A 17,500-nucleotide genomic window follows, 5' to 3' on the forward strand; every position below is an offset into this window, starting at 1 on the left:
TATTAAGTACATGACACCCGCGCTGGAATAGTGGTACATGGGGGAGACCTCTTCGCTGCACTTCGATAATTTCAGACGCTTCTACTTCTCACACCAACTATTCCCAAAGGCCGAAAAGGAGATCAATCGGGTCCTAATGAGTGTTTTTTTAGGTTCACGGTAAAGAAGAAGGATAAAACTACCACCAGGGTCTTAAAAGTGTCAATGGAAATACCCAGAAACCTCACGAAAGCCTTGTCAAATGTGTGTGTAAGTTTGTGCTTGGGAGCCGAATTGTTTAACCCGGTAGCAGCGATGGGCCAAATTTGTGGCTTTACCATGTACCAGCCATGATATAACCCCCAAAAAAATAGACGATGCATAAACTAATTACAAAATACGTTGATATATATATTATGAAGTGGTTTGCAAGAGCGATGATTTTTTTCTATTTAATTCGCTGTGAGGTCCCTTTAAGAAACATGATTCCCGCAGCTACCGAGTTAAGAGTATGTCCCTGAGTCAGTCCAGCAGCCAGCTTGTTTATAGAGTGCTACAGACATCGCCCCAGACAGGGATCCGACGCGGCCATAAGCGCAAAAGTTTCTGACTCCGCCGAGGACACGTGTGGCCGCGCCCTTACTCAGACAAAGCACCTTGCTCCTACCTGCTGCCTGCTCGCCCTCCTCGCCCTCGCCTTCCTCCTTCCTATTATCTGCTTTATTCTTAATGTTCGTCCTCCTCTTCCTCTTCCTCCGAGTCTTCTCCAAGCTTCTGCTGATGATCCTGCTTTTCATTTTCCTCTTCCGTTTTTTTTATCTCTCCTCTTCCTGCTCCTCCTCTTCCTTTAAACAATCACACACACACACACACACACACACACACACACACACGCTTGCTGTCCCACACCCACAAAAACACACACACACACAGGCAAACACACGCTCGTGATTTAAAAATGAATCTGTATATCTGCAGATTACACTTCATCCTCCCTCTCTCGCCTGCTCTCTCCCTCCCCTCTCCTCCTCTCTCTCCTCTCCCCTCCCTCTCTTCCCTTCCCTTTCTTCCTCCCTTCCCCCCTTCCACTGACCTTTTCGTACCCACAAACGCACTGGAACTTTGGACACATTCTCGATTTGCCTTTTTTTCCCTCCCTCTCGCCCGAAGCAGAGCCCGTTAGCGTGTGTTTTTCCGGGTCGTGTATTCGGTGTTGTAGTGGCTGCTCATGCGCCTAATGGACCGCCAAGCCACGGGTTCTGCCCCTGCGCCCCCCTTCGACCCCCTCGCTCCTCCTCGCCTCTTCCTCCCCCCTCCCGCCCCCCTGCTTAATGACCTTACCTGCTCAGCCCACTTGGGTAATTTGATGCAGGCGAGGTTTTCCGGGACACACGTAAATGATTAATGATGTGGGAGAGGAGAACGAGGATGCGATGCTGAGTCTTAGCGGGTAATTGGAATGAGATTGGTCTTGCCGAGGGTATGAGAGAGAGAGAGAGAGAGAGAGAGAGAGAGAGAGAGAGAGAGAGAGAGAGAGAGAGAGAGAGAGAGAGAGAGAGAGAGAGAGAGAGAGAGAGAGAGAGAGAGAGAGAGAGAGAGAGAGAGAGAGAGAGAGAGAGAGAGAGAGAGAGAGAGAGAGAGAGAGAGAGAGAGAGAGAGAGAGAGAGAGAGAGAGAGAGAGAGAGAGAGAGAGAGAGAGAGAGAGAGAGAGAGAGAGAGAGAGAGAGAGAGAGAGAGAGAGAGAGAGAGAGAGAGAGAGAGAGAGAGAGAGAGAGAGAGAGAGAGAGAGAGAGAGAGAGAGAGAGAGAGAGTTAAAACATGTGCCGGAAAACTTTCTGAGAGAAGGAACAGTTGCATTCAAGACAATTAGCGCTGCCGTGTTAATGATCGTACAATGTGATTTAATGCCTGAGTCCATTCCCTTAACTGGCTCCCTCCCAATAATGGTTGGGTGCCTGGCCGAGTAAGGACGCTGCTGATTGGCTCTTGGCGGGCGCAGTGTCTAACGTCTACATCGTCCAACACAAGCGCACAGTTTAACTCGTCCGCTGCGATTGGAATGGATTTGGTTTTCACTGGTAGAATGTTAACATATATTCGCAGGTTTTTATCTGTGTGGTGGATAGTGAAGTGTTCCCATGTGGTATTGGTATGCTGGATATCCCCTCCCAAGGTACAGGACTTTACATTTCTCTTTAATGAATTGTAACAGCCACTTTTTCTTCCATTCCTGTAGCTTGGTGATGTGTTCTTCTAGGAAATCCGCAGTCAAGGGATTAAAAAAATATCATATATCTTTACTTAGCTCCTCTCTTACACAAAATAGGTGAATTCTGTTAATTGTACGACTTTAATATGATTGTCAAAACTCGATAGCGTAAAAAAATGTGAATATGTCAGAGAATAACGTTTGATGTTTATACCACTCCTTAAAAATCCTTCCTTGCCTCTTCTTATATCGCACTTTATCTGAGACCGGAAAGTGCCGTCGTATCATGAGGATATTAGATACAAAAACAAACATTTAATTATAAAATTGATTCCGTAATCGCTGCAGAAATCGATAAGTAGAAACTTGTATCAGTATTACATGTTATTCTCTGGGCTCTCACAGTAATTGTTTTATCTTTTCGAATTATGACAATCGTGTTATAGCTGTACAGTTACTGCTTCATTCAACTACGTCAGCAGGATTTATCAATCTTGTGTAACGGAGGAGCTAAGCCCGGTATTTTAAGACACTCGCTTCTCACATCAACTATTTCTAAAGGTCAAAGAGGGCATCAATCGGGTTCTAATGAGTGTTTCTTTAGGTTCACGGTACAGAAGAAGGGTCAGACTACCACCAGGGTCATAAAATTACTCCTGGAAATGCCCCAAACTCCTAGGAAAGCCTTGTCTAATAGGTGAACTTGGGCGCTGAAATGTTTTAAAATACGGCCCTAAGTCCTAAGCTAAGCTCGCCAACAGCCAATCAGCAGCGGCCTTGCTTCTTCAGCCGGGAGCCAGGAGCCAGCTTAAGTGAGGGACAGTACTACAGAGTGAGTGTATATATTGCTGTGTGTGTATGTATGTATGTATATATGTATATGTATGTAAGTACGTATGTATGATAAATATAATAAAAATATCTTATAAATGTTTAAAATACTAAAGCAGAAAACAATCTAGCGTAATATCTTTTTTTTTGCAATGAGTTAAACACGGTTAAGACGCAGAGCTAAGGCGAGGCTCACACGGGGGAACCTGCACGCTTTGCCAGACCTCCAAAAAGAATAAATAAGTGTGTGTGTGTGTGTGTGTGTGTGTGTGTGTGTGTGTGTGTGTGTGTGTGTTATTAGAAACCAAGGAAAGTGGAGAGGAAAGCCTGGCCTCACTTCAAAGCCGAAAAACGCAGTAGTATTATCATTTATAAGTAAGAGAGAAGCAAGAAATCATACTAAAACGCATAAATGAAAAAAAAAATCATTAAGGTCGTCGTATTATATTTTTTGCAATGTGAAACACGGAAAAAAAGTTATCAGAGGGTAGACTATAAAGTGTAAGCGACCGTGAGCAGCGGCCGTGCGATAAACCAAGCTTAATGTTAGGGAAAACTGCGGCCCCTTCCCGAGGCGTGACTCCTGAGACCCGGCCGCCGCGAGGAAAAATGAACTTACAGCAAGAGATGGAAAAACGTGAGAACCTGAAAGCGGAACTGCAGAGGTGGTGGCGTGGTTGGCAGCGGCGCTCCGGCTAACTTCCAAGACTCAGTGTGTGTGTGTGTGTGTGTGTGTGTGTGTGTGTGTGTGTGTGTGTGTGTGTCCGGTTCATGGCACACGTCGCTCGCCCATCGCCAAGTGGCTTAATTTACCCCCTGTGCTGGCCATTAGCTGCCGCCTTCACGCCGCGGCTGCCAGCGAGGCGCGGTGGGCAACATCCGGCAGCGGGCGACCGTAATTTTATTTGTCGCCGTCAGCATCGAGCCGCGAAGTTGAGCAGACGGACGGGAAAGCGGAAATAGCGGGCGGCCGTTTTTGTGTGGCCCGGCGCCGCTGTGAGGGGGTTGATGTTTTACACCGGCGGGCTGCTGCTTGCTTCCAGCGCGGCTTTGATCTGAAGCCAGTCAAGCACAACTTTCCGAGCCGATTCTTGCCTAACTTTCCTTTGAACATCGGGCTGAATACCATTTGGAGCGTTTGGTCGATTCAAAGAGTCTTATTATAAACGAGCGCAAAAGCTTTGATATATATTTTCTTAAAAATGTATACACGGGCATTTAATCTGCAATTATATTTCATTTTATTTAGGTTATTTATTTATCTTTCATGTGTGCAGATTTTATGGGGTATTTCTGGCATTCGTTTCAGGAGGAGCTTGGCGGTGAAAGCGAACCGGTAAGTGCAAACATTTGCGTCAATTAACCCCACAAGCCTTTGTATGTGTGTGTGTGTGTGTGTGTGTGTGTGTGTGTGTGTGTGTGTGTGTGTGTGTGTGTGTGTGTGTGTGTGTGTGTGTGTGTGTGTGTGTGTGTGCTTGTGTTTGTTCTTGTTCGTGTTTGTGTTTGCTTGTGTTTGGTTCTATGCTCTAGAGACCCGACATCTGAGGGCAGTTTCAGAGATAACAAACACTAGACACATGACAAACTGTTCATTCCAGCAGGCGCGGAGGAGGCAGCCTTTTTGTCATAATGTTAGGCAGTTTGTTGAAGGATGCGAGGACAGAATTATAAAGTAAAAGTATGTAGAAAAAAAAAGGAAAATGATGAAGAATAAAGAGGAAAATGCAGATTGATTTTCAGTAGGCCAAATAAGACATGTAAGACAGTTTGTTGAAGGATACGAGGACTCTTCCCGAAATTGACCCCTCTTTCGGCCACCTCTTTGGATTCTTTTTGTGAGCAGCGAGTAGCGGGCTTTTTTTTATTATTGTTTACTTTTTTTGTGCCCTTGAGCTGTCTCCTATGTTTTAAAAAAAAAGAACTGTAATGTAAACGTATGTAAGAAAGCAAAAAAATAAAATAGGAAAAATAACAGAGAAAGCTCAAACTCTAATCACAACTGTAGAAGTTAGATGGAAAGGTGTTTAGAAGCATAGACTACCAAATGAAAGAGCTCGGGGCATTGACGAGGCGTTGACCTGAGAGGCTCAAAATAGAACAGGTGAAAGCCTTAATTTGTGAAGAGAAGTTAGTCATGACGGCACAAAGAGCGGAGGGCGGGTGGAAACGGCACTGGATGAAAGGTTAATTAGAGGAAAGAGTGGAGGAAAAGAACGGAACATGTTAGGGAAGGATTTTGAAGCACGGGAAAAGGCGTTAAGGTAAAGCGAAACATATGAAGTCATTGAGAAGGAATGTCATGGGAAAAATAAATGTGCACTGAATGAAAGGTTAATTAAAGGTGAGAGCCGGGAAAAAGGTAAATGTTAGGGAAGGATTTTGAAGCACGTAAAAGGCGTGTGTTAAGATAGAACGTAACATCATATGAAGTCATTAAGAAGGAAAGTCGTAGGAAAAAATATATACGCATGAATGAATGGTTAAGAAGGTAAAGATACGGGTAAGAGTTTAGGAAATGGTAAGAAATGCTGAAGAAGAATGGAGAGCGTAAAAGGCGAGTGATGGGAAACACAAAACTATGACTAACTGATCTGACTCTAAGAAGGAAAGTCATAGAAAAAAAATGTCCACTGAATGAAAGGTTAATTAAAAGGGTAAAAGAAGGGAAAAGGAGCAGGTTAAGAATTTATAAAGAACGAAAAAGGCGTGTCTTAGGGAAATGCAAAACTGGAAACGACTGAAATGAAACTAAAAATAAAGGAAAAACATAACTGCAATGAATGAAAAGTTAACTAAAGGTGAGAACAGAGAAAAAGGGGGAGCATGTTAGGGTAGAAGTTTGAAGCAAGGAAAAAGGCGTGTGTTAGGGAAATGCAAAACTAGAAATAACTGAAATGAAACTAAAAAGGAAGGAAAATCATAACTGCAATGGATGAAAAGTTAACTAGAGGTGAGAACAGAGAAAAAGGAGGAACATCTTAAGATAGGATTTTGAAGCACGTAAAAAAGGCGTGTGTTAGGGAAATACAAAACTGGAAATGACTGAAATGAAACTAAAAATGAAGGAAAAACATAACTGCAATGGATGAAAAGTTAACTAGAGGTGAGAACAGAGAAAAAGGAGGAACATATTAAGGTAGAGGTTTGAAGTACGTACAAGCTTAATACAAGGGGAATACCAAACATTATAGAACTGAACTGAAGCTACGAAGCAAGGAGATAGAAGGAATATAATAATGTGCCACCGATATTAATGTGAAAACGAAGCCAGGTGACCCCGATACGCAAGTAGGCAGCGGACAAAGGTGAAATGTGAACAGGTGAGGCAAGGCAGGTGTTAAAGGATTAGCGATGTTCCTGATACGATATTAATTATTCAGACGGTGTTTAATTAATGAGAGAGAGAGAGAGAGAGAGAGAGAGAGAGAGAGAGAGAGAGAGAGAGAGAGAGAGAGAGAGAGAGAGAGAGAGAGAGAGAGAGAGAGAGAGAGAGAGAGAGAGAGAGAGAGAGAGAGAGAGAGAGAGAGAGAGAGAGAGAGAGAGAGAGAGAGAGAGAGAGAGAGAAAATAGAGGAAAAAAAAAGAAAAAAAGGAAAGAAAGAAAAATGGAAAAAGAAAGAATGAAGGAGAGAAAAAAGAAAAAGAAAAAGGAAGGAAAAGAAAAAGAAAGAATGAAGATGTAAAGGAAATCCTCACAGCAATATGAATAAAGATAAAAATGAATATGAAGGAGGAAGAAGAGGAGGAGGAGAAGGAGGAGGGAGAGGAGGAGGAGGAAGAGGAAGAGGAAGAGGAGGAGAGATGAAAAAGAACGATGATGAAAAACGTCGAAGAGGAAGATGAAACGAGGAGATAAAATTGGAGGAGGAGGAGAGATAGGAAGACGGAGCGAGTAGAAAATTTGAAGGAGGAGGAGGAGGAGGAGGAGGAGGAGGAGGGAACGGATAGACAAGTGAAGAAGAAAGAAGATAAACAAACCGACGAATAGGAAGATTAAAAAAAACTTGTAAGAGGAGAAGGAGATGGAGGCCGAGGACGAGGACGAGGAGGAGGAGGAGGACGAGGACGGGAGGAGGACGATTACTAGGAAGAAGAAGAAGAAAAAGAAGAAAAAAAACAAGAACAAAAACAATAACAACAAGAAGAGCAGGAGCAAGATAAAAAAAAGTCAAATCCTCTATCAGAATCAAAGAACAAGAACAAAAAACAACAAAAAGTAGACCACTCACCTATAACATGGAGGCTAACCCGCGTGGTCTTGGTGGGCTGGTACCTGAAGTCCACTCTGCACCTGTAGTAGCCGCTGTCCCGCGCCTTCACGTCCCGCAGGAGGAGCCGCGCGGGGCTGGCAGACACGTCGAGGGTGGCGCGCGTCCCCAGTACCGTCTCATCCACCCAATGGTTCCCCCCCGCCCCCGGCCGTAGGTCATAGCTGGGGGGACATCGGGGGAGGAAGAGGTTAGACTGGGTGCTTTTCGGGGGACTTGTTGGGGGTTTGTCTGCGTGTGTGTGTGTGTGTGTGTGTGTGTGTGTGTGTGTGTGTGTGTGTGTAGGGGTGGGGGGGGTATGTGTGTGTGTGTGTGTGTGTGTGATTGTGTGCGTTGCGTGTGGAGGGCCATAATCAAGGTCGCTCACTTACGTATTGGTGTGGTAAGGCTGTGTGCTTGCTGGGGGCTTGTGGTGTGTGTTTATGTACGTGTGTGTGTGTGTGCGTCGCGTGTGTCGTCCATGAATGCGGAAGGCTACACACCATCAAGGTCACTCACTTGTAAATGGGCGTGGTGAGGTTGCCGTTGAACCAGAGGATGAGGAACACTGTGTCCTCCGGGGGGTGGTCGAAGTCGCAGGGAAGCGCCGCCTCTCCGCCCTCCACCGCCGTGACTGCGAACCCGGAAATAACAGAGCGCCTCTTAGATCAGGGTGGTGGCGCGGCGGAGGCGTGAACAGGCCAATAAAGAAAGAGATCCCGTGTGGATAAAGGGTTCTCGCGAGGAGGGGTGAAGGTCGGATGAGGCGTGTGTGGCTGGCTGGGGTCGTGGGGTCGTGGTGGTGATGGTGGAGGAGGCAGTGGAGATTGTGGTGGTGGTGTGAGAGGAAGCTCCGGGGATTGTTACGTGAGATGCCAGGGTTTATGTTGGGTGTGATAACGTTATTTGGTAGTTTAGGGTCATAGTTTACGGCTGGTGGAGGCGAAGGGAGTGGGGAAGAGGGTGGAGAAGGGGGTACTGTAGGTGGAAGATATGGGGGTGAATGCTGCTTGAAATGTCTGGGTCTGTTTGGGGGCTGATCACCTTGTTTGGTGGGGAGGATAAATTGTGTCGGGTCATGTTAGGGTGTTAGTGATGGGGAAGGGGGTGAGGAAGAGGGTGATGTCGGTGGAAGTTATGGGGGTGAATGTTGCTTGAGATGTCTGGGTCTGTTTTGGGGGCTAATCACATTGTTTGGTGGGGAGGATAAATTGTGTGGGGTCATGCTAGGTTGTTAGTCAGAAGGGGAGAAAGGGGTGGAGAAAGGGGTACTGTAGGTGGAAGTTATGGGGGTGAATGTTGCTTGAGATGTCTGGGTCTGTTTTGGGGCTGATCACATTGTTTGGTGGGGAGGATAAATTGTGTCGGGTCATGCTAGGGTGTTAATGAGAGGGGGAGAAAAGGGTGATGTAGGTGTTAGTTATGGGGGTGAATGCTGCTTGAAATGTCAGTGTCTGCTTGGGGCTGATCACATTGTGTGGTGGGGAGGATAAATTGTGTGAGGATCATGTTAGGTTATAAGGCTTACGGGATATGTATATATTTATTTTGGTGTGTATGTATTCACGGTAGGAGGGGGCGGGAGGGAGTAGAGAGAGTGGGGATCGAAGGTAAACTTATGCTGTAATAGATTTGTGAAGTGGGAGAGCTCTGGGAACACACGAGCGAGGTCACATGATAGGGGTCAGGAAATGGGATGTAGGCGGTAAAGCTCAGCTGGAGAGGCTTAGGCGAGAGGTAGAAGTTAAGAGTTGAGGTTGATGGTGCCACAAGCTATCTAGTTCACGTAATACATTCCGTTATAGATGTATGAAGTGAGAAATCTTAGGGAAGGCTCTAGATCATGTTATAGGGGTTAGGAAACGGGATGTAGGAGGTAAGGTTGAGCTGGAAGGGGTTTAGGTGTTAGAGAGAGAAAGGGGAAGAGGTTAGGGGTCACACAAGCTATCTAGACCACATGGTATATATGTGTGGAGTAGGAAAGTGAGGTCAAATGTAAGAACTCAGAAGGTGTGATATGATATGGTTGAACTGCAGATATTTAGACGAGAGGTTAGAGGAAGAGTTTAGGGGTGACACAAGCTATCTGTATCACATAATATATAAATGTGTGAGGTGGGAGAGACAAGCGAGGGGTTAGGAAGTGGAGTGTGGGAAGTAAGGTTGAGCTCGTGGGGTTTAAACAAGAGGTTGAGGTTGAAGGTTTCCACAAGCTATTTAGGTCACATGGTAAACTCCGTAGTCTCCTTAATGCGTTGGCGGTAATAATGGGCGAGGGTCATTAGGGTCGCGGGGATAATTTTAGTAAGTGTTTCCCTGTTTCCTACTCATTTAATTAAGGGGAATTGCGCCGATAATAGGATACGAGGGAATTATATACATGTTAGAGTGAGTGGTTTTCCATCTCTTGCCTTGGGCCTAAAATCGGATGGCACTAAAAATTCATAAAAAAGTATAGGTAAAAGGATTTAGAATTGGATCTTAAGCTTAGGATCAAGAGAAAAAGTTAAAAAAGATGAGGAAAAGGGAAGATTTTTTTAAAGTTTCGCTGTTCATTCTTGGGAGTTAATTATCATCTCACCTGTAAATCCAGAAATAAAAGGTATAGGTAAAAGGATTTGGAATAGGATCAGAAGCTTGGGATCATGAAGAAAAAAAGTTAAGAAAGATGAAGAAAAGGGAAGATTTTTTTATAGTTTCGCTGTTCATTCTTGGGAGTTAATTATCATCTTACCTATAAATTCAGAAAAGAAAGTATAAGTAAAGTGATTTTAAATAGGATCAGAAGTTTGGGATCGTGAAGAAGAATGTGTTAAAGAGAAAGTGATAAGATGGAGATTTTTTTTGTGGATTCGCTGTTCATTTTTTCAGTTAATTCTCACCTCTCCTTTTTATCCTTCTTTTCCTTCTTCTGTTTCCTGTTTAGCTTTCGCCCTTGTTCAAAGAAAGTGTTCAAGATAAGGTAGTGAGAAGAATTTTTTTTGTGTGTGTAGTTTTGCTTTTCATATTCTTTCCTTTTTTTGTACTACTGTTTTCTGTTTAGTCCTCAATGTCTGCTTTTTCGTCCTTGTTCAAAAAAGTGTTCAAGATAAGGTAGTGAGACGATTTTTTGTGTGTGTGTGTGTGTGGTTTTGCTGATTATATTCTTGGGAGTTCATTTTCAACTTGCCTTTTCTTTGCTTTTTTTCCTACTACTGTTTTCTGTTGAGTCCTCGATGTCTGCTTTTTCGTCCTCGTTCAAAAATTTAAAAAATGTGTTCCAGATAAAGTAATGAGAATATCTTTTTTGTGTGTGGTTTCCCCGTTCATTCTCGGAGGTAATTTTCATCTCACATTTTCTTTCCTTTTCTCTTTCGGGCTACTTTTTTCTGTTTAGCCCTCGATGTCTGCTTTTTCGTCCTTGTTAAATGGCTGCAAGGGATTAGAGTTTCATTCCTCCTCTTTTATCCTCTTGCCTTCATCCCTCCGTCCCTCCGTCCCTCCCTCCCTGCCCGCCTTTCCCTTCTCTCCCCCCTCTCTCTCTTTCCTCTTTCTTTCTCTCTCTCTTCGTAACTCGACTTTTCAACTCTCCTCCGAACTTGATCCCTCGGCATAAGTTTCGCTTTTTCTCAACCTTGGGGTATTTTTTTTTTTATTCTTATGTGTGTATGTGTGTGTGTATATGTGTATGTGGGGGGGAGAGGGGGGTTAGTGTGTGTGTGTGTGTGTGTGTGTGTGTGTGTGTGTGTGTGTGTGTGTGTGTGTGTGTGTTTTCGTGTGTCTGCCTCATGTTACTTGATGCATATGACTGTGATTGTTTGCGTGTCTGTCTGCGGTAACTCCATATAGATCGTGTGTGTGTGTGTGTGTGTGTGTGTGTGTCCCGGGATATGGATGAGCTCTCAATTACGTGGAGTGTCTGCAGGAGGAGGACCCGGGTTCGCATACCGCCGGATGAGGGGGCCACGTGATCGTAAATTCCCGCTCTTAGAACCGGCGCACAAAGGATACACCCGGGTGAAGTGTATCCGGCCGAGCCAAGTGCGTCCAGATTACGAAAGTTTATCCGGACTCGCGAAGTGTTGGAGGGAAGGGAAGGAGTGAGTGTGTGTCTGACCCCGGAAGAAAACAATGAAGAGAAGAAAGAGAAAGAGGAATAAAGAAGAAAAGAAATGGTTGTGAATGTGTGTAGCTATTCGTGTTTTTTCTTTGTGTGTATGTGTGTGTGTGTGTGTGTGTGTGTGTGTGTGTGTGTGTGTGTGTGTGTGTGTGTGTGTGGTTCTCTTGTTTGAAATCTAGTTATTTGTCACTGTATTGTGCAAATGTCAAGGAAGGAAGACTGGAGAAAAGGAGGGAAGGGAGGAGGGCAGGATGGAGGAAAGGAGAGAGGAGGGAGGGAAGGGAAGAACTCAATTGTCCTCAGCGTACACACACACACACACACACACACACACACACACACACACACACACACACACACACACACAGAAAAGAAAACAGTTGATGGGTTCCTGTGTGCGCTAATATTTTATGCGCACACAAGCAAGGCGGTTGGTGTACACACGACTAATGATGCGTCGTGTTTGCGTGACAGGTGTGTGTGTACGTGTGTGTGTGTGTGTGTGGGTAGGTGGGTGTATGCGGGGTTGGGCCGGGGGAGAGGGGAGGGGGGGGCGCTGTCAATCAGGGAAGGCATAAAATAAACCGCTAATTAAAACACATCGCCCCCCCCCCCCCCCCCACACACACACACACTACATGAATTACGTGACCGTTCAATGAGCTTCAGGTCGTAAATCATTTGTGGGCTGCTTTTTTTTTTGTTGTTGTTGTTGTTTTTTTCGGAATCACGTGTTTGGGAATCTATCACCGTGTTCATATTTATTCATTTATTTATTTATTATTATTATACATTTTTTTATTCATATGTTTTGGAGCGCCTTCGATTTTTTTTCTTTGTTTCTCTATCGTCATCGTGTTTGTGTTTATTTATTTATTCATCCATTATTATACATTGTTCATCCCTCGTGACAAATGGTAAGTGGATATGAAGTGGATATATAAGCTATTTTTTTTTTTATATATATATACGAGTGAGTGAGGAAACCATCAGTGATTTTTATTTTTATTTATACCTGAGCTTTTTTTTTGCCTTTATTTTCTTTCTTTTTTCTTTTTTTTACTGAGTCGCGTGTGAAGAGAAATCAGAAGTGACTTGGCTCGCTGCGTGGAGTTAAAATATTGACCTTCCAATTAGCGAAGGAGAGAGAGAGAGAGAGAGAGAGAGAGAGAGAGAGAGAGAGAGAGAGAGAGAGAGAGAGAGAGAGAGAGAGAGAGAGAGAGAGAGAGAGAGAGAGAGAGACAAAGAAAGAGAGAAAAGAATGAATGAATGAATGAAAGAAAGAAGAAGAGACGCCTACAAACTCTCACCTCGCACACAGATCAGAAACGGAGAGAAAAAAAAAAGTACAACGAATATTTCTCGTCTATTTCCCTCCTACATATATGCGCCATCACGTCAGGAAGAGCTTTGTGAAGAGGGGAGAGGGGGGGGAGAAGGGGAGGGGGCGCGAGTGTTCAAGGGCTCCCATAAATCCTTAAAAGAGTACCTGACCACCTAGCCCCTACCTGTTAGCATATACAAGACCACACCTGTCTACACCTGCATACCTGTCTCACCTGAGCTTGATGACTAACACCCTCACAGCACTCCCAGACAACGGTTCAGACAACGGACAAAAAATAAGACGTAAAATGAAGATAATGAAAACATCCCTTTGTCCGATTGAGTTAAGATTAAAAAGCGTGCAGACTATTGACGGGATGACACTCACGCTTCCCAGAAATCCCCCAGTGTGTAACTTTGTGTTTTCGTCATATTTCCTTATTATTTCTCTCCATTGTAACGCGACGGCGGGATTGATAACTAGTCGGGGAATAATGAGACGCCCATTGAACATCAAGGGACTCAACAACAACTTCCTGCCGCAGTGAATAGTTGAATCATTAATGTGAAGTTCCTGGAAACGCAATGCCGATGGTCTTATATTTAGCCGCCCAAGCACACACATTTAAATAGACTTCCGTAGGAGTTTTGAGCATTTCCAGCGGTAGTTTTATGACCCTGGTGGCAGTCTGACGTTTTGGGCATTTCCAGTGGTAGTTTTATGACCCTGGTGGCAGTCTGAAGTTTTGGGTATTTCCAGCGGTAGTTTTATGACCCTGGTGGCAGTCTGACGTTTTGGGCATTTCCAGCGGTAGTTTTATGACCCTGGTGGCAGTCTGAAGTTTTGGGTATTTCCAGCGGTAGTTTTATGACCCTGGTGGCAGTCTGATGTTCTGGGTATTTCCAGCGGTAGTTTTATGACCCTGGTGGTAGTCTGACCCTTCCTCTGTACCATGAACCTAAAAAAAACGCTCATTAGAACCCGACTGATCTCCTTTTCGGCCTTTGGAAGTTAATGTGAGTTGATGTGAGAGAAGATTTAACATTTGGCCCCCTAGCACACACATTTAACTAGGCTTCCGTAGGAGTTTTGGGCATTTCCAGGGGTAGTTTTATGACCCTGGTGGTAGTCTGACCCTTCCTCTGTACCCTGAACCTAAAAAAACACTCATTAGAACCCGATTGATCTCCTTTTCGGCCTATGGAAAGAGTTGATGTGTGGCGTGGAAGCGTCTGGCAATACCGAACTTATTTTCCTCGTCCCTCCTCCTGGTAGTCTGACCCTTCTTCTGTACCATGAGCCTAAAAAAAACGCTCATTAGAACCCGACTGATCTCTTGTTCCACCGTGACGTGAGGGGTGGAAGCGTCTGGCAATACTGACCTAATTTTTCTCGTTCCTCCTTATTGTGTACCCGTCCTCCCCGTGACCCAACCTCCCCCACCCCCGTCGGGATATTACACCTTGGCGCCGCGGGGTCCTCCGTCTTTTCTTGCTGGGCTGAGGAACCACCACTCCCGAGGCTCCCGAGGGATATGAATCTGCTGAAGTGCATTGTTGAGTTGCGAGTTTGTGTGTGTCTCTTGGAACCATGACTTATTCCGCTGTGTTGGGAGCGAGTCTACGTCTTGCATTCTATTATCGAGTTTAGTATCGTGTTACTTCGTGGAGGGGAATAAGATTGTTTTGTTGGCATGCTCTGTATTCATACCAGAAGAGGTGCGCTCCGTCTTACAGGTGAGTTTTCTTCGCCAATAGCAGTTTCTTATTAGACTTACTAGCCATTAATTTCCTTTACTGACATGGAGTTGGTGAGGGGAGTGCATGGAGTAAGATTGTGTTTTTTTCTTTAAGGCCAGAAGCGTAGTCTTGCCCATGCAGTCTAGTCCCTTCAATAGCATTTCATTATTCAGTTTCGTATCCTGTTATTTCCTTTACTAATACAGATGACGAGAGAATGGGGAGGAAGGGGATGCGAAGTATAAGATTGCATTTTTAAAAAGGCTTTGTACACATAACAGAAGCGTAGGGTCCCTTCTGCAGCCCCCTCCCTTCACCAATAGCATTTTTTTAACTCATAGTATTCTGTTATTTCCTTTATTGACACAGATGACGAGTAGAATGGGGAGGAAGGGGATGCCTAGTATGAGATTGCATTTTTAAGAAGGTTTTGTACACATACCAGAAGCGTAGGGTCCCTTCTGCAGCCCCCTCCCTTCACCAATAGCATTTTTTTAGCTCATAGTATTCTGTTATTTCCTTTATTGACACAGATGACGAGTAGAATGGGGAGGAAGGGGATGCCTAGTATGAGATTGCATTTTTAAGAAGGTTTTGTACACATAACAGAAGCATAGGGTCCTTCCTGCAGCCCCGTCCCCTTCAACAATAGCATTTTATTATCGAGTTTAGTAGCCTGTTATTTCCTTTACTGACTTAGATGAGGGGTGGATGGAGGGCTTTGTACTCTTACTTCAACAATAGCATTTTATTATCGAGTTTAGTAGCCTGTTATTTCCTTTACTGACTTAGATGAGGGGTGGATGGAGGGTAAGGGGTACGCAGAATTAGATTGCGGTTTTGAGAAGGCTTTGTACTCTTACCAGAAGCGTAGTGTCCCTCATGCAGTCCCGTCCCCTTCACCAATAGCATTTTATTATTTAGTTTAGTAGCTTATATTTCTTTTACTGACTTAGATGAGGGGTAGACGAGGGAGAAAGGGGTACGCAGAATAAGATTGCGGTTTTAAGAAGGCTTTGTACTCTTACCAGAAGCTTAGTCTCCCTCTTGCAGCCCCGTCCCTTTCACCAATAGCATTTTATTATTTAGTTTAGTATCCTGTTATTTCCGTTACTCACATGAAAGGGAGGAGGAGAGGGATAAGGGGTGCGCGGAATAAGATTGCATTTCTATAGGTTTTTCATCATATTACAACCTGAGTCCCCGTCTAGTAGTCAGGCCCCATTCACGAGCAACGTTTTCCTATCGAACTTAGTATACTTTTCTTTCCTTTACTGACATAGGAGGGAAGAAGGGATACGGGGGATAAGACTGTTTCGTTAGGTTTTGTGCGCATACCGGAAGCCATACCTCTTGTGTCCTGGTTATGAATTGCTCTGTGTTGTTTTTTTTGGGGGGTCATTATGAAGTCTGTTTTGTTAGTCTCGTATTGTTCTTTACCGCGTGAGCCTGATTAACACCCGCAGGACGAGGCTCTCCAAGGCGGCTCAGACGGCGTAATGAATTCATGGTCTCATTCAGATCAGATCAGATGTAGTCCCGGGATATGCCTTTGCAACCTTTCTTTCGGCCACCTCTTTTGATTCTTTTTTTGGGAGCAGCGAGTAACGGGCTTTTTTTTATTATTGTTTTCTTTTTTTGTGTGTGTGCCCTTGAGCTGTCTCCTTTGTTGCAAAAGAAAAAAAAACGGCTCCCGGATTTTCTTTTCACTCAATGTCAATGTTCAATGCTTTAACTCTTATTTTCTTTTTCAACATTTACTTGACATCTAGTTTTCTTTTTCACTGGTTTTGCACGTTTGTTTTACCCTCTGAATTCTTTGTCTTTCCTTCCAGATTTTTAAGTATTTTTTTTATGTCATTGTTGGGGAGGAACATACACCCCGTCCCTCCCCTCCTCCCCAGTTCCTTCCCTCGTCTTGTCCCTGCCCTCCACCCCTCCCTGTCCCTGCCCCGTTATTTCCCTCCCATCCCCCGCCCATTCCGTCGCCCCCTCCTCCTTCTTTTCCCTATCCCCTTCCCTTCCCTCCTCTTCGTTCCCCCCTTCCCCCGCCCTCTCCCCACCATCCACCGCCCATTCTGTCGCCCAAGTCCCTTCCCTCCTTCTTTTCCCAATTCCCTTCCCTTCCCTCTATCCCGTCCTTCCCTTCTCCTCGTCTCCACCCCTTCCCCCGCCCTCTCCCCACCATCCACCGCCCATTCTGTCGCCCCCGTCCCTTCTCTCCTTCTTTTCCCGATTCCCTTCCCTTCCCTCTGTCCCGTCCTTCCCTTCTCCTCGTATCCACCCCATCCCCCGCCCGCACCCCCCCCACCCCCGCCCATTCCGTCGCGCCTTTCCCTTCCCTCCCTTTTCTCTTCCCTATCCCCTTCCCTTCCCTTCCCTCGTCTCTCTTCTACTCCCGTTCCTGCCCTCTCTATCCCTCCCCTAACCCTTCCCAGTCCGCCCCGCCGCATCGCCGTCACCCCTTGCGTATCTTTCGTTAAGTGGAGTAGCTGGGTCCCGGCGGAGTCCTGCAATGGTTCGGTAATCGCAGGGGAATCTTTAATATCCGCCGGGAATCACTCACTCCGCTCCGGAACTGATAATGGCCACTCTGAACCCCCGGCAGCGTACCCCGGGACGGCCCACGCTGCTCCTTCGGGGGTCGCTGGGCTCATGGCAAGCCTCAGAAGGGAAACTTTGAACCTCCGAAAATTGGTTGATAACGGAATTGACTGTTAGATGCAATATTGACTTTTGGGGGACTTTGGAGAGAGAGAGAGAGAGAGAGAGAGAGAGAGAGAGAGAGAGAGAGAGAGAGAGAGAGAGAGAGAGAGAGAGAGAGAGACCAGGGCCCAGAGAATGTTTCCAAGATCTGCAATGTTACGAGGTTCTTTTAGTCGCCTGGAATTTTTGGAAAGTGGTTTTCGACTCCTCAGAACTCCAAAGTTTCTGGAATCTTTACACCGGCTTTAAAGTTTCTGCGATATATATATATATATATATATATATATATATATATATATATATATATATATATATAGAGAGAGAGAGAGAGAGAGAGAGAGAGAGAGAGAGAGAGAGAGAGAGA

General features: G+C 45.1%; 1 protein-coding gene across 1 annotated transcript in view; it reads right to left on the reverse strand.

Moving 5' to 3' along the window:
* Nucleotides 1–17,500, reverse strand: part of LOC126984141 (nephrin-like) — a 131,262-nt gene that overhangs the window by 74,489 nt on the left and 39,273 nt on the right. The window contains exons 2-3 of the mRNA XM_050837517.1: nt 7,785–7,899; nt 7,248–7,450 (exon numbers count right to left, since the gene is read on the reverse strand). Coding sequence (XP_050693474.1) covers nt 7,248–7,450; nt 7,785–7,899 — 318 coding nt within the window. The remainder of the gene's footprint in view (nt 1–7,247; nt 7,451–7,784; nt 7,900–17,500) is intronic.

Source organism: Eriocheir sinensis, chromosome 56, assembly GCF_024679095.1.
Source record: "Eriocheir sinensis breed Jianghai 21 chromosome 56, ASM2467909v1, whole genome shotgun sequence".
Taxonomy (NCBI): domain Eukaryota; kingdom Metazoa; phylum Arthropoda; class Malacostraca; order Decapoda; family Varunidae; genus Eriocheir; species Eriocheir sinensis.